This window comes from Microcaecilia unicolor, chromosome 5 (genome assembly GCF_901765095.1).
Source record: "Microcaecilia unicolor chromosome 5, aMicUni1.1, whole genome shotgun sequence".
Lineage (NCBI taxonomy): Eukaryota > Metazoa > Chordata > Amphibia > Gymnophiona > Siphonopidae > Microcaecilia > Microcaecilia unicolor.
Genome location: NC_044035.1, coordinates 69702653 through 69724468, shown reverse-complemented (window position 1 = coordinate 69724468; position 21816 = coordinate 69702653). Strand labels below are relative to the sequence as shown.

At 40.9% G+C, this 21816-nt stretch overlaps 1 protein-coding gene across 1 annotated transcript in view; it reads right to left on the bottom strand.

The window, feature by feature from the left end:
• PPP2R2D (protein phosphatase 2 regulatory subunit Bdelta) overlaps positions 1-21816 on the bottom strand; it is a 189093-nt gene that overhangs the window by 77020 nt on the left and 90257 nt on the right. Inside the window, exon 4 of the mRNA XM_030202971.1 lies at positions 16618-16783. Coding sequence (XP_030058831.1) covers positions 16618-16783 — 166 coding nt within the window. The remainder of the gene's footprint in view (positions 1-16617; positions 16784-21816) is intronic.

Genomic DNA, 21816 nt, shown 5'->3' with positions numbered 1-21816 from the left:
TATATTCTCCACACCTATGTGAGCCACTGAGATCACTTGAAGATTGTGCTTTGTCCCAAGGCACAGCCAGAAGATCTATGAAACAGTTGCAGTACTCATGCTCACTTGCTTGTTGACCACCATTGTGGCATTGTTGGATGCTGACATTTATTTGTTACATTTGTATCCCACATTTTCCCACCTATTTGCAGGCTCAATGTGGTTTACATAGTGCTGTCAAGGCGATCACCAAGTCGGTTGATAAATACAAGGTTATAATGTGGTCGGATGAGGTAGATATGTATCAGGCATCATGAGGGTCGAAGGGAATGGAGGTTGTATGTTGTCCATTACGATCATTGGTTGTGTTGTGTTGCTGGGTTTGGGGATTTACGGTGCGTCGGTGGGGTAAGCCTTTTTGAAGAGGTTGGTTTTTAGTGATTTCCTGAAGTTTAGGTGGTCATGGATTGTTTTCACAGCTTTTGGGAGGCCATTCCATAGTTGTGCACTTGTGTAGGAGAAGCAGGATGCGTAGGTTGTTTTGTATTTAAGTCCTTTACAATTTGGGTAATGTAGGTTAAGGTATGATCGTGATGATCAGATTCTGTTTCTGGTTGGTAGATCTATGATGTCTGTCATGTGTCGTGGGACTACGTCGTAGATGATTTTGTGGATCAAAGTGCAAATTTTGAAGATGATCCGTTCTTTGATTGGGAGCCAGTGCAGCTTTTCACGGAGGGGGTTGAGCACTTTCGAATCGTGTTTTACCAAATATCAACCTGGCTGCTGTGTTTTGGTGCGGTCTGGAGTTTTTTTTTTGTGAGTTGTTCTTTGCACCCCGCATAGATTCCGTTGCTGTAATCTGTATGGCTTAGGACCATTGATTGTATTAGGTTTTGAAAATTTTCTCTCGGGAAGTAAAGTTTTAGTCATTTGAGTTTCCACATTGAGTGGAACATTTTCTTTATTACGGAGTTTATTTGGTTCTCAAGGGTGAGGTTGCGGTCGATTGTGACGCCGAGTATTTTTAGGCTGACTGAAGTGGGGAGGGTGTGTCCTGGGACGTTTACGGTTGTGGGTTTGTACTTGTTATGTTGAGATGAGAGGATAAGGCAGTGTGTTTTCAGTGTTCAGTTTGAATGAATTTGCCCAAGAGTCCATGATGTTCAGGTCATCACTGATTTCATTGGTTATTTCTGTTAAGTCCTGTCTGAAGGGAATTTGTAACATCATCTGCACAGATGAACAGGTTGAGGCCTCGATTGGTTAGGGTCTTTGCCAGTGGGATCATCATTATGTTGAAGAGTATTGGTGAGAATGGTGGTTGGGAGGCGGGGATAGTGCTGGGCAGACTTATACGGTCTGTGCCCTGAACAGCACAGGTATAAATCAAAGTAGGGTATACACAAAAAGTACCACTATGTTACTATCCTTGAAGTACTCCGCAGGCTGCTTTCCACAGTGGTGAGATGTTTGAGTTAGATTTTACTTGGTATGTTCTGGTGGTTAGAAAACCCTTGAACCAGTTAAGTGTGTTTCCATCAATCCCAAAGTGGCCAAGGAGTCTTATTAGTACATTGTGGTTTACCATGTCGAATGCGCTCGACATGCCGAATTGGAGGAGAAGTATGCTTTTAGCTGTGGCTATTTCCTGCTTGAATTTGGCCAGGAGTGTGACTAGGACAGTTTCAGTACTATGGTGGGAACAGAATCCTGATTGGGAGTCACGTAGTAATGAGAACTTGTCCATGTATTCCGTAATCTATTTGGTCACCAGGCTTTCCATCAGTTTGACTACTAGTGGGATAGATGCAACTGGGCGGTAACTGGTGAGATCATTTGTGTTTTTCTTAGTGTCTTTTGGTATTGGATGTTGCCATATTCCTCATGGAAGAGACCTTGTTGTAGCAGGAAGTTTAGGTGGGATGTGAGGTCTGCTATGAAGCGGCTGGGGGCAGATTTGAGTAGATGACTGGGGCATATATCCAGTTTGCAATGGGTGTTGGCAAATCTATGAGTCGCTTGTGTAACTGATTCAGTGGTGAGGAGGGTAAATGTTCACCAGATACAGTCAGCTGGGTATCCACCAGGGGTTAGGTCCAGTTCGTTGATGAAGGTTTCGATGTCAGTGTTGTGCTGAGGAAGTGTACTGCATCATTTTATTATTTTTTCATTAAAGTAGTTAGCACGTTTGTCTGCGGATGGGATATCTGTGTTGGTTGTGGTGATAAGGGTGGTGTCTAGTAATTTATTTACAAGTTGATATAGTTTCTTCAGATCTTTATAATCCGGTCCTATGTTAGTTTTGTAGTAGGACCTTTTGGCTTATCTTATTGCATATTTGTATGTTCTATGTATTGCTTCCATGCATTGAGGTGTGTTCATCTTTATTTTTTTTCCATGCTCATTCAAGTTTCCTAGTTTGTGTTTTGAGTTTTTAAAATTCGTCGTTGAACCATGGTATCGAGTTTTGTCTTCTTGATATTCGTGTCTTTAGAGGTGCTATTTTGTTTAGTACGCTTCTGCATCTATTCTCCCAGTGATTGACACCCTTAAGACCACACCAAACCACAGGGTATTCACTCTCTCAACAACAAAGCTTTACAGATCACTTCCTGGCTAACAAATCATAAGTTAAAATTAAAATTCATAAAAATTCAAGGCCATTTTATTCTCAGATCCAATTTACAACTCCACTTCTACTTCAAAATGTGTAAGTCCCATTGGTTTCTTCTCTGAAATGTCTAATTATAATCAACCCTGACAAAAACTTCCGAGCTCAAATCTCAACCTTGGTCCGGCTCTGCTTCTACAAGCTGTGCCTGACTCGATCAATCAAGGCACCCCTATATCCTTGTGCTCAGATCCTAGTACACTCTTCTTGTCTTGTCTCAAATCAACTATTGTAACTCATCTTATAAAGGCTTAAGGTATAATAATCAACCCTGACCTAAAATTCCAAACTCAAATCTCAATCTTGGTCCAGTGCTACTTCTACAAGCTGCATCTGACTCGATCAATCAAGGCACTCCTATACCCTTCTGCTCAGATCCTAGTACACTCTCTTGTCTTATCTCAAATTGACTATTGTAACTCATCATATAAAGGCTTAAGACAGAAAGATATATATCATTCAATTGATCTAAAACACTTCCATTAAACTGATCACTGGAGCAACACTTTCTTGGCACTTTTTCCAACTCCATACTCTCCGTCACGGGTCCTTTGCTCCTCGCAACACCTTCTAGTTATTCCCTCTTTTTGACACACCAGATATGATACCATTCATAACTCTATTTTTTCCCTTGCTGCCCCCACCCTCTTGGAATGCCTTACCTCTCCAGCTCAGATTGCACACCTCTTTACAAAAATTTAAAACTGACCTTAAAAACTTTCCTTTCTGAATATGCCTTTTCAATGAACTAACTCTGCTACTTATCCCTATTTATACCCACTGCTACTCCATCTTTCCTATCTTATATTGTAGTTCCTCTTCCGATACTGCCTGCCCTCCCCCTTCCTCTATTTCTTTCTCCTTCCTCTTCTTCTATTATATTAAATTTGTTAGTCGCACAGATATTTCATACAATGTGTGGGATATTAAGTGCTTATTAAACTTGGACACCACCCAGACCACTCTCACCCACACAAGGGAAAGGAATGCAAACAGGCCCAGGCAATGTCCCTCACCTCACTGATGGGCCAAGACGCCTCTTGCTTTCACCACAGATCCTGCACCATCTGCCTTTGACAGTGGGCTCCCATTAGGTTCCTAAGTGCAGCTACTTTGCCGAAAGTAGTTAGGGAGCCTGCTGCCTTTGCCCCCTCCTCCTTTGTCTGTTGTAGGACAGATGGGCACTATCGGCTATGCTCCTGGTGGCATCTGCTACCCAGACTCAAAGACCCTGGTGTAGAGTGTGGGATTCCAACTTCAGCAGAGATAGCGTGCGCGGTGCAGGCTGTTCGGGCCACTACTGCACCATCTGACCCTATGCTGATGTTTCTGGTAAAGTGTTTCATTGACATTTTTCCTCCTATATATCCCATATAGCACAGAAAAGCTTAACAGAGGGCTCAATGCCATCGGCTTGGAAAATTGCTACCAGATGCCCAATATTCAAGGATGCAAAGCAGAGCAGGAATCTTGTAAGCAACTATAGGCTGATAGCTCAAATACCTTTTGTCTCTAAAATTGTTGAGCATACTGTTTTATGATACTTGTTGTAGTAAGTGGAGACCTGTCAGGTGTTGCACCCAACCAGACAGGTTTCCATCCCTACCACATTACAGAGACCGCTATGTTAGGGTTGCTCCTTACTTTTGAACTGCTGGTTAGCAAAAGTGGTATAAGCAAGTCATCAAGTCAGAACTGGTAATCAAGTTGGAACTGGTAAAGAAGCATGCTGTTCTTTTGTTGTTGTTTCTTGATCTGAAAGCAGCCTTCGACATGGTAGATCATGACCTACTCTGATCGCGCTTTTCAGGTAAAGGGATAGCATCTAAGATGCTCTGGTGGCTTTGTTCCTACTTATGTAATGGGACATATCAGGTCACCTGGCAAGACAGTATTTTGGCTCCGTTTCAACTTCTTTAAGGGTCCCGTAGGGCTCTAATGCTTCTATTGTTTAATATATTCCTATCCCCACTGATATATATTTTTTTTAAATACAGAGTCTTTGGTATTTATGCCATGTATTTATGCTGACGAAACTCAGGTTGTTGTGCCTCTGGAGAATGTGGAGGTCTCCTCATTGGTAGTAGTCAGGGTGAAAGTGCTTTATCTGGAAACCTGGCTTGGAGTACGTAGGTTGCAACTTAATGTCTAGAAGACATGCATGCAGGTTTTTAGTAGGGCATCCCAATCTAGCTTTGTTGGCTAGCAACTCAGTTTGGGTTTTGGGGGTCATATTGGACTCCAAGCTATCATTTCAGTCACACGTGTCCACAGTAATTAAGGTCTGTTTCCCCTCCCCCCCCCCCCCCCCCCCCCCAATACCTGAGATGTATTCGGTCTGTTTGCCATCTTTTTGATTAGAATGCCTTACTCATTTTCCTTCATTCGTTTGTCAAAACTCGCATAGACTATTGTAATAATCTCTTGCTGGGGGGGGGGGGGGGGGGAGAAATCGGGCAGAGGGAGATCAGGCGGTTACAATTAATCCAAAATATTGTTGTGAAATTGCTTCACTGAGCAAAATTTGATCATGTGACACCACTGTTGCAATTTGAACACTGGCTTCCAGTGGAACTTCGGATCGTCTATATGATCTTATTGTTGATTTATAAGATCCTCTGTTTGGGCTTTCCTTTATTTTTGTCCATCTGTTGACTGTTCCTGCAGTCTGAGTTGTGCCTTTGAGAACATTTAGGGTTTCTATGTTTACTGTAGAGGGTCCCACTTTGTGGAATGCCCTTCATCTCCTATTACGTATGGAGGGTATGCTCAAAGTTTAAAGCCATGTTGAAAGCTCATTTTTTCTGACTGGCATTTGTAACAGGTCTGCTTAGAAACTGGGGCCTGTGGATGCACAACAGAGTTATGGTTTTGTGAATTGTCTTGTGATGTCTTTTGTCTTATGTTTTTTCCACTTGAATTGCAATTTGTTTTCCCTATTTTATGTAACCATTGAGATGGTCTCATATTAAGTGGATAATCAAATAAACACAACCCTTGAACCCAAACAGACAGGCTGGTGTAGATGGTTTAATTATGTACAGTAAGCATTTAATAACAAAAGAAAATAAAGACTGCTATACTAGATCAGACCAAATGTCCATCTAGAACAGTATCCTATTTCCAACAGTGTCCAGTCCAGGTCAAAAGCACATGGCAGGATCCCAAAAAGTGACACGATTCCATGCTACTTACCCCCAGAGATAAGCAATGGCTTTCCCCAGGAATACCTTAATAAAAAAAGTTTATGGGCTTTGCCTCCAGGACTTTAAACCTTTTAAACCCACCATCAACTACTTTATCCTCCGGCAATGAGTTCCAAAGCTTAACTATATGTTGGATGAAAAAATATTTTCTGATTTGTTTAAATGTACTACTTTTTCACCTCATGACATGTCCCATAGTTTTTGTACTTACTGAAAGATTAACAATCGATTCACATGTACCTGTTCCCAATTCAGTCAGGATTTTATAGATCTCTAGTCTCTTCACTAAGTTGAAGAGCCCTAACCTCTTTAAGCTTTGCTCATACAACTGCTAATCTCTCTTTAATTATTTTGGTCATCCTTCTCTATACCTTTTCTAATTCCGTTGTATTTATTTTTGTGATATGGTAACCAGAATTACACATAAAACTCAAGGTGTAGTTGCACCACAGAGCAATACAGAGGCAACATAATATTCTTTGTTTTATTCTCTATTCCTTCCCTAATAATTTTTAAGATTCCATTAGCTTATTTGGCCACCAACTCACAATGAACAGAAGATTTCAATGCCTAGCTCCTTTTCCTGGGTGATGACTCCCAGTGTGGGACCTAGCATTGTATAGTTATTATGTATTTATTAAACTTATATCCCACTTATCCAACTCATCTAGGCGGGTTACAACTAACACTCATAAAACAAAAAAAAAAAACATAACCATAATACAAAACATGCAACATCCAATTACTCTAAAATTGAAAAAGAAACAAAATCCTACATGTGGCTTAATTTAGATTCATCTTCCCTGAATGTAACACTTTGCACTTGTCTATATTAAATTTCATCAGTCATTTGGATGCCCAACCTTCCAATTTCCCCAAGATCCTTTTGCAATTTCTCACAATCTGCATGTGATTTAACATTTTTGAATAATTTTGTGTCATCTTCAAATCTGATCACTTCATTCATTGTTCCCATGTCTAGATCAATTATAAATATGTTAGAAAGCACTAGTGGTAACACAGATCCATGTAATACTCCACTATTCATCTGCTTTGATCTCACTGCCATGTTTGACATTGTAAATCATACCACTCTTTTTCAGGCTTTCCAAGCCGTATTTCTGGATCTGCATTGGCATGGCTTTCCCTGCCAATTTATCACCACCACAGAGAATGAAACAGAGAAACAGGCTCTGGTGCACTAAGATCTGTAACACAGATGAACTCACCCTCCCAGCCTTTGCCCCCGTCAAATTCTTTTGCTAATTGGATAACTATGATGCTGAAAAGAGAAGTACTGTGGTGGAATCAAAGGCAATGAAAGTAGCACAAATCAAGAAACATCCCCCCAAACAATGACAGATTGGTGAAAAGCAGAAAACTGTTACTGCTTGGAGACTCCATTATCAGAGGCATTAACTTAGGAACACAGTTCAAGGGTTCTAACCTAGTGAAATGCCTTCCAGGATCTTCAGCTACCAGATGTACTGAGCAAATAGTGAAAGTGAGCTGAGAAGAGAGAAAGGCTTCAAATACTGATGCTGTAATTCACCTGGAGACAAATGACCTGGCCAACAGCAGCAAGTTTACAGCACAGACAGAATTCCAGAAGCTTGGGGAGGGACTGAAATCTTTGCTTCAGGCTGTTTTTTTTCTGAAGTAATTCCCACATGGGGGAAGGGAGAGGAAAGACTATGATAGTGGATTTCAATAAGTGGCTTGAGTCTTGGTGTAAAGAAGAAGGTTTTAGATACATAGGAGAATGGAGTAATACACGGAAAAATAATAGGATGTACTGTAATGATGGGCTACATCTTTCTGTGATGGGAAAAAAAAGGATCCTTGGGGAGAAATTCAGACGTATGTTTCTAGACATTTAAACTAGAGGGCGGGGGTGACAAAAGGAAACAAGGGAATTCATAAAGTCACCCCCAAAATAAACCTGATGGCAGAGGGAAAAGTCATCTAAATATAGAAAACCACCTAAACTCATTAAGCACATGGAAAGAAATGAGCACAAATGTTCATAGTCTAGGTAAAAAGGTTCAAGACTTGCAAGCCCTGGTGTTTGATGAAAACTTGGATACTGTTGCTATTATAGAGATGTGGTTCAATGATTCCCATGAATGGGATGGGACCATGGAAGAAAACAAACCTCCGCACTGGTGAACCCAAAGGGAAAGACAGCGAAGGTGACAAGATGGATGATGTAAAAAAACTACTACTGGACTCAAAAAAGTTCACAGCAAAAATTTATTAATAAAACCTGGACTCGACACGAGTTGTGTTTCGGCCGCTCTGGCCTGCCTTGGGAGTCCCTGTGTGTTATCGTTCTGATAATTCCTGGAAGAAGAAAGGATCTTCTCAAAATGAAGAGCAGTACGTTTGTGTGCCGACTGACTCGGCTTCCAGTTTTTTCATGAGATTGCTTTCAATCCAATACTTACCTTTTAGGGCCCTGCTTACAAAGGCACCCTAACATTTTTAACACGAACTAAAAATTAGTGCAAGCTAATCGGGTAGATGCCCATAATATTCCTATGGGTGTCCACACGTTTAGTGCATGCTAAAAATGCTAGCACGTCTTTGTAAACTGGCCCCTATCTGTAGCCAATCCCCCAGGCCTACTTACAAACCCTGGTGGTCTAGTAACCTTGTCAGGACAGGAGCAATCCCTAATCACTCCTGCCCATACCAATTCTGCAGTCAAAACAGATGCCATGATTTCCTGTCTGACGAGGATCGCCTTGGATCACTCCCACCTGCTCATGCCGGCTCTACAGTCAAAACAGATGACATGATTTCCAGCAACAGTCTCACGAGGAGCACCTTGGATGACTCCCACCTATGCAGGCTCCAATCTCAAAATGGCTGCTGCAAAATTGCCACAGGAAGTCATGGTAACCATTTTGACTGTGGAGGTAACTAGGAATCTTTGTATCTCTGCCTGCTCCCTTAAAGGCACATGGACTACTCTTGTCTTTATTGCATCCCCTCTATTTTGAGGGTATCCTTTAAAAAAGATACTTTTTGTCCAACCATACACTCCTGAGCTATCGTCGGCATTCCACCAGGCTCTAGTTTAAAACTGCTCTACCTTCTTTTTAAACAGTGACAGCAGTCTGGTTCTACCCTGGTTAAGGTGGAGTCCACGTACTTGGAATAGGCTCCCCCTTCTGCTGAACACTGCCCAGTTCTCAGCAAATCTAAATTCCCCTTCCCTGCACAATTGTCCTCACCACGCACTGAGGACTCCGGAGCTCTGCTTGCATCCTTGGTCCCGTGCACGGAACGAGAAGCAGTTCTGAATAATGCTACCCTAGAAGTTCTGGATTTCAACTTTCTACCTATAAGCCTACACTTACTTGACTTCTAGACCTCATTCTCATATTTTCCTGTGTCATTGGTTCCCAACCAAGCAGATGGCTCTTCCTGAGCACTGTCTAACGTCAATCTAGTCCATGCATGAGGTTTAACTTTCACCAGTAGGCAGGCAAGCAACCAAGCAATCCTCACATCCACCATCCACATAGCTATCTACAATGCCAAAAGGACAGAATCTGCAGCTAAAACATCCATATTAACCCTTCCCTCCTGGGAGTGAAAAGATATTGCATCCCCTCCGGAAGGCATGTCTGGCTACAGGATTGCTTTCTGCCTTGCTAAGATATCCAACGGTATCCTTTCAGGTGACCTTTCTGCTCCAAGGCAACACAGAAACTGCAAGATTGGTGGTGGAATTTATTTTTTTTAACAGTATGTTTCTTCTATATACCTCTCTACTCAGCTCATCCAAATCTGCACCTCTAGCTTCCAGTGAACAGACTTCGCCAAGAGTCAATAGTTCCTTTTACCGAGCACACAAATATAACATCTCACCAAGTGGCAGATAATAGGAAGGGCAGACAAAAAAAAATTGTTTTATTTTTTCATTCCAAAACGAATGTCATCAAAAGTGTGCTGTTTGCATTTCAGAAATGCATAAATCAGCACCTAAACATTTATGTTGAATAAAAAGTCCCCATCTTACAAAGCCTGGATATGCACATCTTAAACCTAAGTGCAGGCATATGGCAAGAGGCACTGTCTAGGCATGTTCTGGGTAGGACAAGGGCATGAAGGAAAATGCATGTTTATTTCTCATTTCATGTCTTAAAAGATCAATGTCAGGAGTTACACCAGCTACCAAACACATTTAGGTTATGGTAAATGGCTGTTTACGCAGAACTCCACTGGAGGGAATGGAGGATGAGGGAGTGTCTCCTTAATTCCCAGTGACTTTTGCCCACCCCCAACCAATGCTACACTGGCAATGGAAACTGGTCTCTGTGACAGCATCAGGATTAAAGAACAGTTACATTTCCAAAGTTGTAAAGGTAAATAGGTATATGCCATTTATCTTTGCGACATGCATATGTATGTGCCAGCAGATACCTGTTTAGGTGCTAGCTTTGGGAATACAAAAAAAACACCAATAGGCCTTTCAAGTGTGGTACTAACCACTATATAATTAACGTCTTGAAGTTGGCGCCAAACAGGATGCCAGTGTGTTATGATGCACCTCTACTGTGTGTGAATGAGAGAATCTTAACTTGTTTCAGTTTGCTGATTATATGATTGTGAGGTCTAATAAAGAGCTGTTGACTATCCCACGCTTGAACGGCCCTTGGTGCTTTTTTGTATTTTTATTGCTATGTGTACTTCGACCCTCTCTTCTGCTGCTGCTATGTGCTGGATTTGGACGCTTTGCAATTTTCTACATTTATTTAAGGTGAAGCACTCAATGGTGAAAATAATTTGTGGGGAAAAAAAAACTGATTAGAAGGTCTAAAATTATGTTGCTTTCAATCCAATACTTACCTTTTAGGGCCCTGTTTACAAAGGCACCCTAGCGTTTTTAACACGCACTAAAAATTAGTGCGTGCTAACCGTGTAGATGCCCATAACATTCCTATAGGTGTCCACACGTCTACCACGATACAAACGCTAGCACGCCTTTGTAAACAGGGCCTTCAATGCAGGTAAAATGATGTTTGACTGTTTAAAAAGCTAAGGGGTCTTTTTACTAAGCTGAAGTAAAAAGTGGCCTTAGGGTACCCTTGTGCAGGTTTTCCCCCCTGCACTAAGGCCATTTTTACCACAGCTGGAAAATGGCCATTTTCTACTTTTCTATTAATGGCCAAGCGCTAATGTTGCCACTAGCGCACGTGAGCACTTAACACCTAGTTTGCATCTAAGTACATAAGTAATGCCACACTGGGAAAAGACCAAGGGTCCATAGAGCCCAGCATCCTGTCCACGACAGTGGCCAATCCAGGCCAAGGGCACCTGGCAAGCTTCTGGTAAAAGCTCATGCAGTAATTTTGCACCAACCAGTTAGCGTGCGGCAATGGTTAGCATGAAGTAATGATTATTACGTGCTGATTTGGAACTTATTGTAGGACACCTGAATGTATCCCACAGTAAGCCATTTTAAGCTGCAGCAAACATGCGCCTCTTACCATAACTTAAAAGGGCTCCTTTATCAATAAAGACACAAATTCCCTTCTATCCCATTTACTCATTAAAAAAAAAAATCTATTAACTAGGTATTAAAATAGTCTTCATCTGTGTGTATTATTTTACACTAGCCTGGGACTGCTGGTTAGAAACAGAATATTTTACCATTTGGTATTTAAAATAATATGTTATATGCCATGAACATAAATTGAGTATAAAATTATTTTCCCATTCAAAGTTCTTCTGAGATGACACTAATGCTTAATGGTCTCCTTTGAAAGGCCATATTACATTTCTTGTCCTAGCCTTCAAAGCTTTTGAGGAAGTTGCCCTGTATATCTAAAGCCAATTTAGGTCCTACTCAAGAAGCCTTCCTGTCAGTATAAACTCGCCAAGTCAAACATACTAAGCTGAGGAACAGAGTATTGTCTTCATTAGTTCCATGTTTGAGAACAACCTACCATGGGACTTAACATGTGCAGAATTACATAATAGCCACTATACTAGGCCTGACTAATGGTCCATTTAGTCCAGTATCCTGCTTCCAACAGTGGCCAATTCAGGTTACAATACCTGACAGAATACCAAATAGCAGCAAAATTCATGCTACTGATCCCAGGTACAAGCAGTGGCTTTTCCCATATCTCTCTCAACAGAGTATAGACTTTTCCTCCAGGAATTTGTCCAAACCTTTTTTAAATCCAAATATGCTAATCACTGATACTACATCCTCCGGCAACAAGTTCCAGAGCTTAGCTATTCATTGAATGAAAAACTTTTTTTCTTGTTCGTTTTAAAGGTTGTGCCATATAACTTCCTTGAGTGTCCCTTAGCCTTTGTACCAAGCTGAAAAGACCTAACTGCTTTAATCTTTCCTCATGATTGGAGTTCCATCCCCTTTATCATTTTGGTCGCCCTTCTTTAAAACTTCTAATTCTGCTATATCTTTTCAAAGATATGTTGACTAGAATTGCACACAATATTCAAGGTGTAGTCGCACCTTGGAGTGATACAGGGGAATTATAATATTCTTTGTCTTATTTTTTTTTTATTCCTTTCCTAATAATTCCTAGCATTAATTTTTTTGGCTGCCACCACACATTGGGCAGAAGATTTCAGCACATTGGCCACGCTGACACCTATATGTTTTTCTTGAGTGCTGACTCTTAGGGTAAAAACTAGCATCAAATAATTATGATTTGGATCATTCTTCCCAATGTGCATTACTTTGTACTTGTCCACATTATATATCATCTGTCATTTGAATGCCCAGTCTTTCAATTTCCTAAGGTCTTCCTGCAATTTTTCACAATCCACATGTGTTTTATAATGACTGAATAGTTTTGCAACATCTGCAAAATTTAATCACCTCACTTGTCGTTTCCATTTCCAGATCATTAAATATGTTAAATAGCACAGATCCCTGTACTCCACAATTAATTTTCCTCCACCGAGAGAATAGGCCATTTAACCTTACCCTCTGTTTTCTACCCATCCACCAATTTAGGAGAAGCCTGAAAACTTGTTTTTTTTAATTATATGTTTGGACAAATTCATATTAATAGAGAGGCTGCATTCTATTTTTATTTTCTAGCTTATTCATGGCCTATATTTTCCACATCATTTATGCACAAGGTGGCTTACAAACACAAACATTTCTGATAAAAATAGAGGACAAAATATTTATAAATTAAATCAAAAATATAAACCATATTTAAAAACAGAGCCATAAAGCCCAATAAAGTGACTGCTCCTATCATTATTCAGTAGCGTATCAGGCTAAAGAGAGCCAACCTGTACATTATATAGAACCCCCATTACACACAAACAAAGTTCATCAACAAGATTCAAGGTTTGCAATTTTAAAAAAGATGAACTACCTAAAGGTCGATAACTCAAATTTTCTCAGTTATAAGCAGCTTTTCTGTACCAATGGTCCACATCTGAGATAATCGCGTGTCTTTCACTACTTCCAGAACAACATATTCCAATGTAAGTTGTACACGGGTATAGGATTTCAAAGCATGGGTGAAATATATGAGAGCTAGAAGAGCACTAACAAGGGATCATATTTCAATCATCGAGGTGGGGCAAAGTTTGTTTGTCACTGCAGACCGCAGTAGCCTGGCTAGCAACCATGACACTTTATTGCAAAGTATCCAGGACTTTTAGATTAACTCTTTTACATTCACACTGCACTCTCAATATCATAAGGGAGCCAGGAAAGGATTGTAAGTAAAGAGGACTGCTAGTTTCAAACCTTACCCCTGTAAGTAATAAGCTGTCCTGCAGCTTATTACTTATGTTAACTTTCTAATACACTTTAATGTGTTAACTTTCTAATACAATTTAATGTGTCAATAGGTCAATGGTGTCACCATGCAGGGCCTGCCCAGGTCACAATTCCAAATGCAAAGTTCCATGACCCCATTTTGGGTCCCACTCAGTTTGGGAAGCCCTGACCTTGTGCATCTAGTTCCACAGCAATGATCTTACTGCAAACCTGCTACAGTAGATACAGTACATTCCAAAGTCTTCACATCATTCTAGGTCTGTATATATTCGTATTCGATTCTGCCCCCGAATACAATATTCGTACTCAGCCAAATAGTGATTTAAATTCAAATACGAATAATCCGGGGCTCTACTGTGCATAATCCTACTGAATTAAACACGATCTCTGATTTTACATTGCTTCTTTGATTATTTGTTATGTTAAAGCTCAATGCCCATTATTCATATTCGGACAAATAATGTTTTTCATTATTTGTATTCGGCCAAATAGTAAAATATGCTATTCCGTACAGCTCTACAACCTTCTATATTTTTCACATTCTGGTGTCTTAAAAAAGTAGTGAATGCATGTGGGGCACAGCTCATGGAAATCTTGCCAAGCCCTCTGACTTGGAGGGGAGCAGGGAGGAGTGGGTTTGAAGGAGCTGTACCCAAACATTGGTGGTTTGTTAATGGAAATGAAACCAAAACATGACAATTTGTCAAAACCATGTAAATTTGTCACATGTCAAAGGATGCATTTTCACTTTAAGAACAGGGCGTCACTGACCTATGGCAACAGATACTGGTACATGTTTCACCATCAAGAGTTGGTAATACACATGGTTCAAGTCATTATGTGTCATTCTATATAACAACAAGTAGGAAAGCTATATGGTTTGGTCATGGAGGTTTTACAGTAGAAATTATAACAAAGAAAATGAGTCACTAAGAGCCAGGCTACCAGGGTATGGCAGTAATTTTTTTTTTTTTGGGGGGGGGAAGCATATGGATCATGAAAATAATTATTTCCAGCCCTTCTATATGTGTCCAGGTACATGTGTGTCTGACTGGAAGAATAAGAGGTGAAAAGCAAAAGCTGAACTGCTTTTTACATAGAAATGCATGGGGCCATTTTGGGAAAGAGTTTATTTTTCTGGAAATCCTGGTCTGATTTGGTCCATTTTTGAACTTGATTTCCCCCACATCAAGTTTGGTTTCATTCATTTAAATTTTCAGATTTATTTTGACCCTAAACAGACTCCTTCAATCCCTAATGCATAATTTCTAACATTCTTTACTCCTTCAATCCCTAATGCATAATTTCTAACATTCTTTGGGTTGCAAAGAACAAAAATGCAATTCAGAATGTAGGAGTAAAGTAGGAGTTTATTTTACTGATCCATACTACATATGCTACACTTTCGGTGTGAAAGAATAATCATAGGACTAACAACAACAAAGTCTCAATTGCACAATCTACACATCCACTGGCTCAATACTTGGTCATAGCCTCTTTTGCAGCATTAACCACGAGTTGTTTAGGATACATTACTAGCAACTTTGCACAATGTAATGCTGCAGACTTTGCTCCTTTTTCTGGCAGACCAGCACAAGCTCTTTCAAGTTGACTGACAATACTATGTGGATTGCTGAAGTCTTGCTACAGATTTTTTTTTTTTTTTTACTGTATTTAAATCTGGACTTTGATTGGGCCACTTGAGGACATACATTTTCTCTTGTAAGCCTCTCACTGCTGCATTTGCTTTGAGTTTAGGATTTTTGTCCTGCTGCTATCTTATGGAGTAACTAGTAAAAAGCCCCGTTTCTGATGCAAATGAAACGGGGGCTAGCAAGGTTTTCTTCAGAGTGTGCATGTGGGAGTGTGTGGTCCTGCCCTCTGCCCTTTCTCCCTCCCCCTCCCCCCTTGGAGTCCAGTCCTTCAGTGCTAAGTTTCTGCTGTTCTGTGTTACAGAGAGAGTGAGGGCATCTCTCTCCCCTCCCCCTCTGAGTCCTTCACTGTTACAGAGAGAGGGATTTCGCGCTGTGCTGTTTTCCTTCACTCATGGGGAAACCGGATATCTCTGGTGCTTCACACTTCCGGCTGGAGGCTTCATAGAACGTTGGTCTTGCCTTTTATATATATAGATCTTAAAATTGCTTAACATTCAATATTTTCCCCATTCTTAGCCAAAAGGCCTTTGGAGTCTTTAAGAAATATTAGGCCTCTAAGTACCGTACTTCAGTTGACAGTTTTGGAGGTGGTGCTAAATTGTTTCCACTTTACAATAAGAAAACCAACAGCGGCTCATAGGTTATTCAAAACATAACATTTTCTAATAGAGATTGAGGTTGAAACTCTCTTTTGATAATTTTATCCTTTAGTTTTTTTCAATAGTTCTATGTTCAGCACATTTAGACCTTAGATTCAGATTCACTCCATAACACAAGCAATTTAAATCGGCTCAACTACTATAACTAGAGACAGGTGGACTCTAACTTACTATGGAATTTAAGGCATTTTTTGAAATGGAGCTAATTTGATTTGCCATGACAGAGGATGTGAAGAGATATACAAACCAAAGCTTTGGTTTGCATATTTTTATATGCTGAAAGTGTAGAATATGTTGTATAGATCTGTGAAAATTTCCTACTTAATTAAATTCTCAATTGTTTTTTTAAGACAGCAGAATCTGTCTGAAGACTTCTACCGAATCCTACAATCATGCTGTCTTAATCTAACCACTTGGTGTCACTGCTGAACAATGGCTGGGACTCTACCCCTTTACCATATCCAACACTGACCAGCCTGTATAATAGAAGACCTGAGACAGAAATCAAACCCATTTCCTCCACTGAGCCAAAATCAGTCCCACTATAATTCTTTCTAAACGGTCAGTCATTTTTTCCAGAAAAGATACTCAGTCATGAAGACGTTAAATGATTATACTTAAGGAATATACAAATAGCTGAAAATAACCTTACCATTAGTAGACAGTAAGAAGTGAGCGGCATTCTGTTGTGGTAGCCACCTAATTTTATTAATTTTTTCCTCAATTTCTAGGCTTTTCAAGTAGTCAAATTCAGGTTCGTGACTTTGAAAGGTACTATAAACGTTATATTCACCCCGAGAATGAGGACGGCTTTTATTCTGCAAACAAAAAGCAAAAAATAAAATAAAATCTGGATTACAATAGTTTTGAAACACTTGAAAGTATTAAAAAAGGAGAAATTTGAAAGTATTAAAAAAGGATGAATTAACTCAATAAATGCAACCAATGCATTATTAAGAGTTAACACAGAATTTCTTCTATTTCTCTTAGCTCTGACTCTTGTTTAAGTTGGTTGGTTCTAGCGGTGTTCTAGAAAACACACCAAGAGCTCCTCAATACGCAAAAGCAAAGGGTAGGGGGGAAAAAAAAAAAGGAGGTTGGTACAAGTCTTAGTTTGGTGACCAATTAACAGTCAGCAATGGAAATAGCTCTGGGATGAGCTGCCTCCTACAATTTTACTCCCAGCCATCACCACAGGCAACACAGGAAAACCCTTAAAAAACATTTAAGTAGATATAAAGGACCTCTTGAATGTACTTTATGATAAAATTTAAACGAGAAAAACCTTAAACTACATGAATAGGTTTACTTACCTGTAACTACTGTTATCGAAAGATAGTATTCTAATAGTTACCCTGACAAGACATGCCACAGCTCAGATCTTGTTTTTGAAGATACTTCTCCTATACAAGAGAATTTTAACAAACTCTTGTCACTATCTTGCATTAGAGTTCTTGCAAACAATCATCCTCAGTTCCTTTTTGGTAACGATATAAAATATAGAACGTAAGATGGATTATATTACAATTAGAATATATAATTTTGAAATAAAAAGTTCCAAAAAAAAAAAAAAAAAAAATACTGAAACAGACATGAAAGAAGCAGACAGTTTTGGTGGTAAAACCAAACCAACAAAAAATTTACTGAAGGATTTGAGAGCAGCAATAGTATGGTATCACATGAATCTTCGCAATACATAGTAGATGACGGCAGAAAAAGACCTGCACGGTCCATCCAGTCTGCCCAAGAAATGTGCCACTTTTTTGTGTATACCTTACCTTGATTTGTACCTGTCTTTTTCAGGGCACAGACCGTACAAGTCTGCCAGCACTATCCCCGCCTCCCCACCATCGGCTCTGGCACAGACCGTATAAGTCTGCCCAGCACTATCCCCGCCTCCCAACCACCAGCCCCGCCTCCCACTACCGGCTCTTTTATCCAATCTTGGCTAAGCTCCTGAGGATCCATTTCTTCCTCAGGAGCTTACAGTCCATACAATTCAAAATTTCCCAGTGTTAAACATTTGGTAAATCTGTGAACTGAATGCAGTGTTGCAACCTTGCAAATCTCAATGGAGACTGACCTGAGGATGACTATCTACCAAAGATATACTTTCAAATGTCTTCCGAGGTTTGTGTATGCCAGGGAACAACAGAGGTAGACACAATCTTAACTCATTAGAGATACTGTATTGATTTACAGGAAGGCCATGTATTTGAAAAACTGCAAACTACACAGACTTTTTAAAAGAATATATAGAGACTGTTTACTAAACAATGCTAAAGCATTAATGCACATTAAACACACACTTTTAGCTCATGTTAAATGTGAGATATTTCTAACAGCAAAAATCTGCATTATCTATATTAAAGTGAGATGATTAAAATTCAAATGTATGTTACCCAGCATATTCCTTTGATTCTCAAGGTAAAGCAAAAATATTCACTACTGCCCTAACATTAGTTACAAATCCACAGGTGTAAAATTATTTTCAATAAAAATCAATCATGTTGACATCAGCTTATAAAGGGCAATTCTATAAATTAGGGGCTCACATTTACACACACGTTATGCATGTAAGTATTTAGAATGTCAATTGTACACACATGTGTAAAACACCAATATTCTGCCTAAGTGCTGTTCTGCAAAAACACAGGGGTGCAGCACAGGTAGGACATAGGCAAACTTCCACTCACACACAGAATTACAGAATACTGTAAGTTATGTGCATCCCTGCCACATTTAGGCACCCACATTTAAGCCAGCTCTATGGCTGATCTAAGTGCCGGTGCCTACATTTTAAATATGCAAATACCAGATTACATTGGTGTTCTATAAAGGAACCTAGGCACCTTGCTTCAATTCCAGAATAGGCTTCTATTACACGGCCTTGAGATACTTAAATGGAGGCACCCAGTTAAAGAATTGTCTCCTAAATGTATCCAGCATGTTAATGTGCTAGTTAGTGAAAAACATTAAAGTGGCAAGTCTACAAGTGGCTACCTTCATTGCAGGCACTGTAATGCTGAATTGAGAGCATATTCTATTATGGCATCTGGCCACCCAGTTACAGTTGCAGAATACTAACACAATCCGGTATCAGCATGCCTTACATTTACACTCCTGCAGTTACACAAGTTATAGACCGAAGTGCAAGCGCTCAAATACGGCAAGGGCGTATAACTTACAGCAGTGTTTCCCACATCGGTCCTGGAGTATCCCATTGCCAGTCAGGTTTTCAGAATACCCGCAATGAATATGAATGAAGTAGGTTTGCATACAAGGGAGGCAGATTATGCAACTCAATTTTCATATAATCCATGGAGGTATCCTGAAAACCTGACTGACAAGGGGTACTCCAGGACCAACTTGGGAAACACTGCCTCACAGTATTTTCAAGTTAAGTCATTACGTCCACCTTACATTTGTTTGACTATCACTTATGCCTCATTAGTGCCCTAAACCTATTCCTTAAGAATGTGCATAAGTGGTACCTTTTTGCTCGTGACACATACAACAGGTGCCTAACTATAGGGCCAAAGTTACGGACTTGCCCTTCAAATCCTTTAATACAGTACTACTCAACCCTCTCTGGCGGCCAACCTAGCCATTCAGGACTCCAAGCTTACCCTAGAATATGCACGAGGTAATCTGCATCCAACTAGAATCCACTGTATGCAAAATTTATCTACTGCATATTCATTGTGTATCCTGAAAACCTGACCTGGCTAACTGTGCCTTCAGTAGAGGACTGAGAACCACTGCTGTAAGTGAACTGCCAGTTCAGCATGTTAATGTGTTTTTGAGTGTGCTTTATCTACATTTTCCTTTACTTCAGGCGCAAAAGCAAGAGCTTCCTTGCAGTCCCATCCACATTGTGAAACAGCTTGGGGGGGGGGGGGGGTGCATCAGGGGGAAGTGCCATCAAATTTGTGGGCTGGAAGCGACAGTTCTACACTAGGCTGGGGGGAGGGGGTGTTGGAGTCAATTGGAAGCATGTGCATGGGAAGGGGAAGAGAAAGGATGAGGAAACCTGTAAAGCAACAAGGTTGCTATGAGAAAGTTTTAATGGTGTTCACACTGCAGGTTTGAATTTTTTTTTTTTTTTTTACATATAAACAACAGCCTCTTGTAGCAGTAGCAATGTAGATGAAGTATTTGGAGGAGACAGTCATTCTGTTAACTTTTATACTGACAAATGGATATATTATGATTATTTTTACTACAGCTCACGTTTGAAGCAGTACTATTTAATAAACTTTCAACTGAAAATGGTAACATGTTTTGCTCTTGACATTTTAAAACTTTGACTTTTCGGCCGAGCCGATGTTAAGCCCTGACGAAGGAGCGTCAGGGCTTCTGGGCTTGAGGTGTCCCTCCGCCGCTGAGTTGATTCACCTCCCTGCCCTGCTCGGATCCGAGGTGAGGAAACCCCACTGGACGCGGAAGGCGCTACTAGTGGGGCGTGTCTGCAAGTTACCTCGGACCTCAGATGGGGAGGACTTTCAGTCCGGGAAAATCCAGGAGAGTTACATTAACGGCGGTCTGGGCAGCGGGTCCAAGCATTGCCGGTAGCTGTGGACTAAATCTACAAGTGAATATGCCACAACTGTGAGTAAATAAAGAAGATGATGCTTGTTGGAGAAAGTAAAGCGAATTGATACATACCTGTAGCAGGTGTTCTCCCGCGGACAGCAGGCTGATTGTTCTCCGACTGGGTTGACGTCCACGGCAGCCCCCTCACCACCGGAACAAAACTTTGCGGGCGGTCCCACGCACGCGGGCATGCCCACCGCGCAATGCGCGGCCGTCTTCCGCCCCGTGCGCAACCGTTCCCGCTCAGTTGAATGACGAGCAAAAAATTATGAAACGCAACTCCAAAAGGGAGGAGGGAGGGTAGGTGAGAACAATCAGCCTGCTGTCCTCGGAGAACCACCTGCTACAGGTATGTATCATTCGCTTTCTCCCGAGGACAAGCAGGCTGCTGTTCTCACGACTGGGGATACCCTAGCTACTCAGCTCACTCAAAACAAGAACCCGGTCAATTGACCTCGCAACGGCGAGGGTATAAACAGAAATTGACCTACGAAGAACAACTAACTGAGAGTGCAGCCTGACCAGATAATTCGGTCCTGGAGGGTGGAGTTGGATTTAAACCCCAAACAGATTCTGCAGAGCACCGGACTGCCCGAACCGACTGTTGCGTCGGGTATCCTGCTGGAGGCAGTAATGTGATGTGAATGTGTGGACAGATTGACCACGTCGCAGCCTTGCAAATCTCATCAATAGTGGCTGACTTCAAGTGAGCCACCGACGCTGCCATGGCTCTGACACTATGAGCGTGACATGACCCTCAAGAGTCAGCCCAGCCTTGGCGGTAAGTGAAGGAAATGCAATCTGCTAGCCAATGGAGATGGTGCGTTTCCCGACAGCGACCCCTTTCCTATTGGGTCGAAAGAAACAAACAATTGGGCGGGACTGTCTGTGGGGCTGTGTCCGCTCCAAATAGAAGGCCAATGCTCTCTTGCAGTCCAATGTGTGCAACTGACGTTCAGCAGGGCGGATATGCGGTCTTGGAAAGAATGTTGGCAAGACAATTGACTGGTTAAGATGGAACTCAGACACCACCTTCGGCAGGAACTTAGGGTGAGTGCGGAGCACTACTCTGTTATGATGAAATTTAGTATACGGAGCATGAGCTACCAGGGCTTGAAGCTCGCTGACCCTACGAGCTGAAGTAACTGCCACCAAGAAAATGACCTTCCAGGTCAAGTACTTCAGATGGCAGGTATTCAGTGGCTCAAAAGGAGGTTTCATCAGCTGGGTTGAGGACGCCGTTGAGATCCCATGA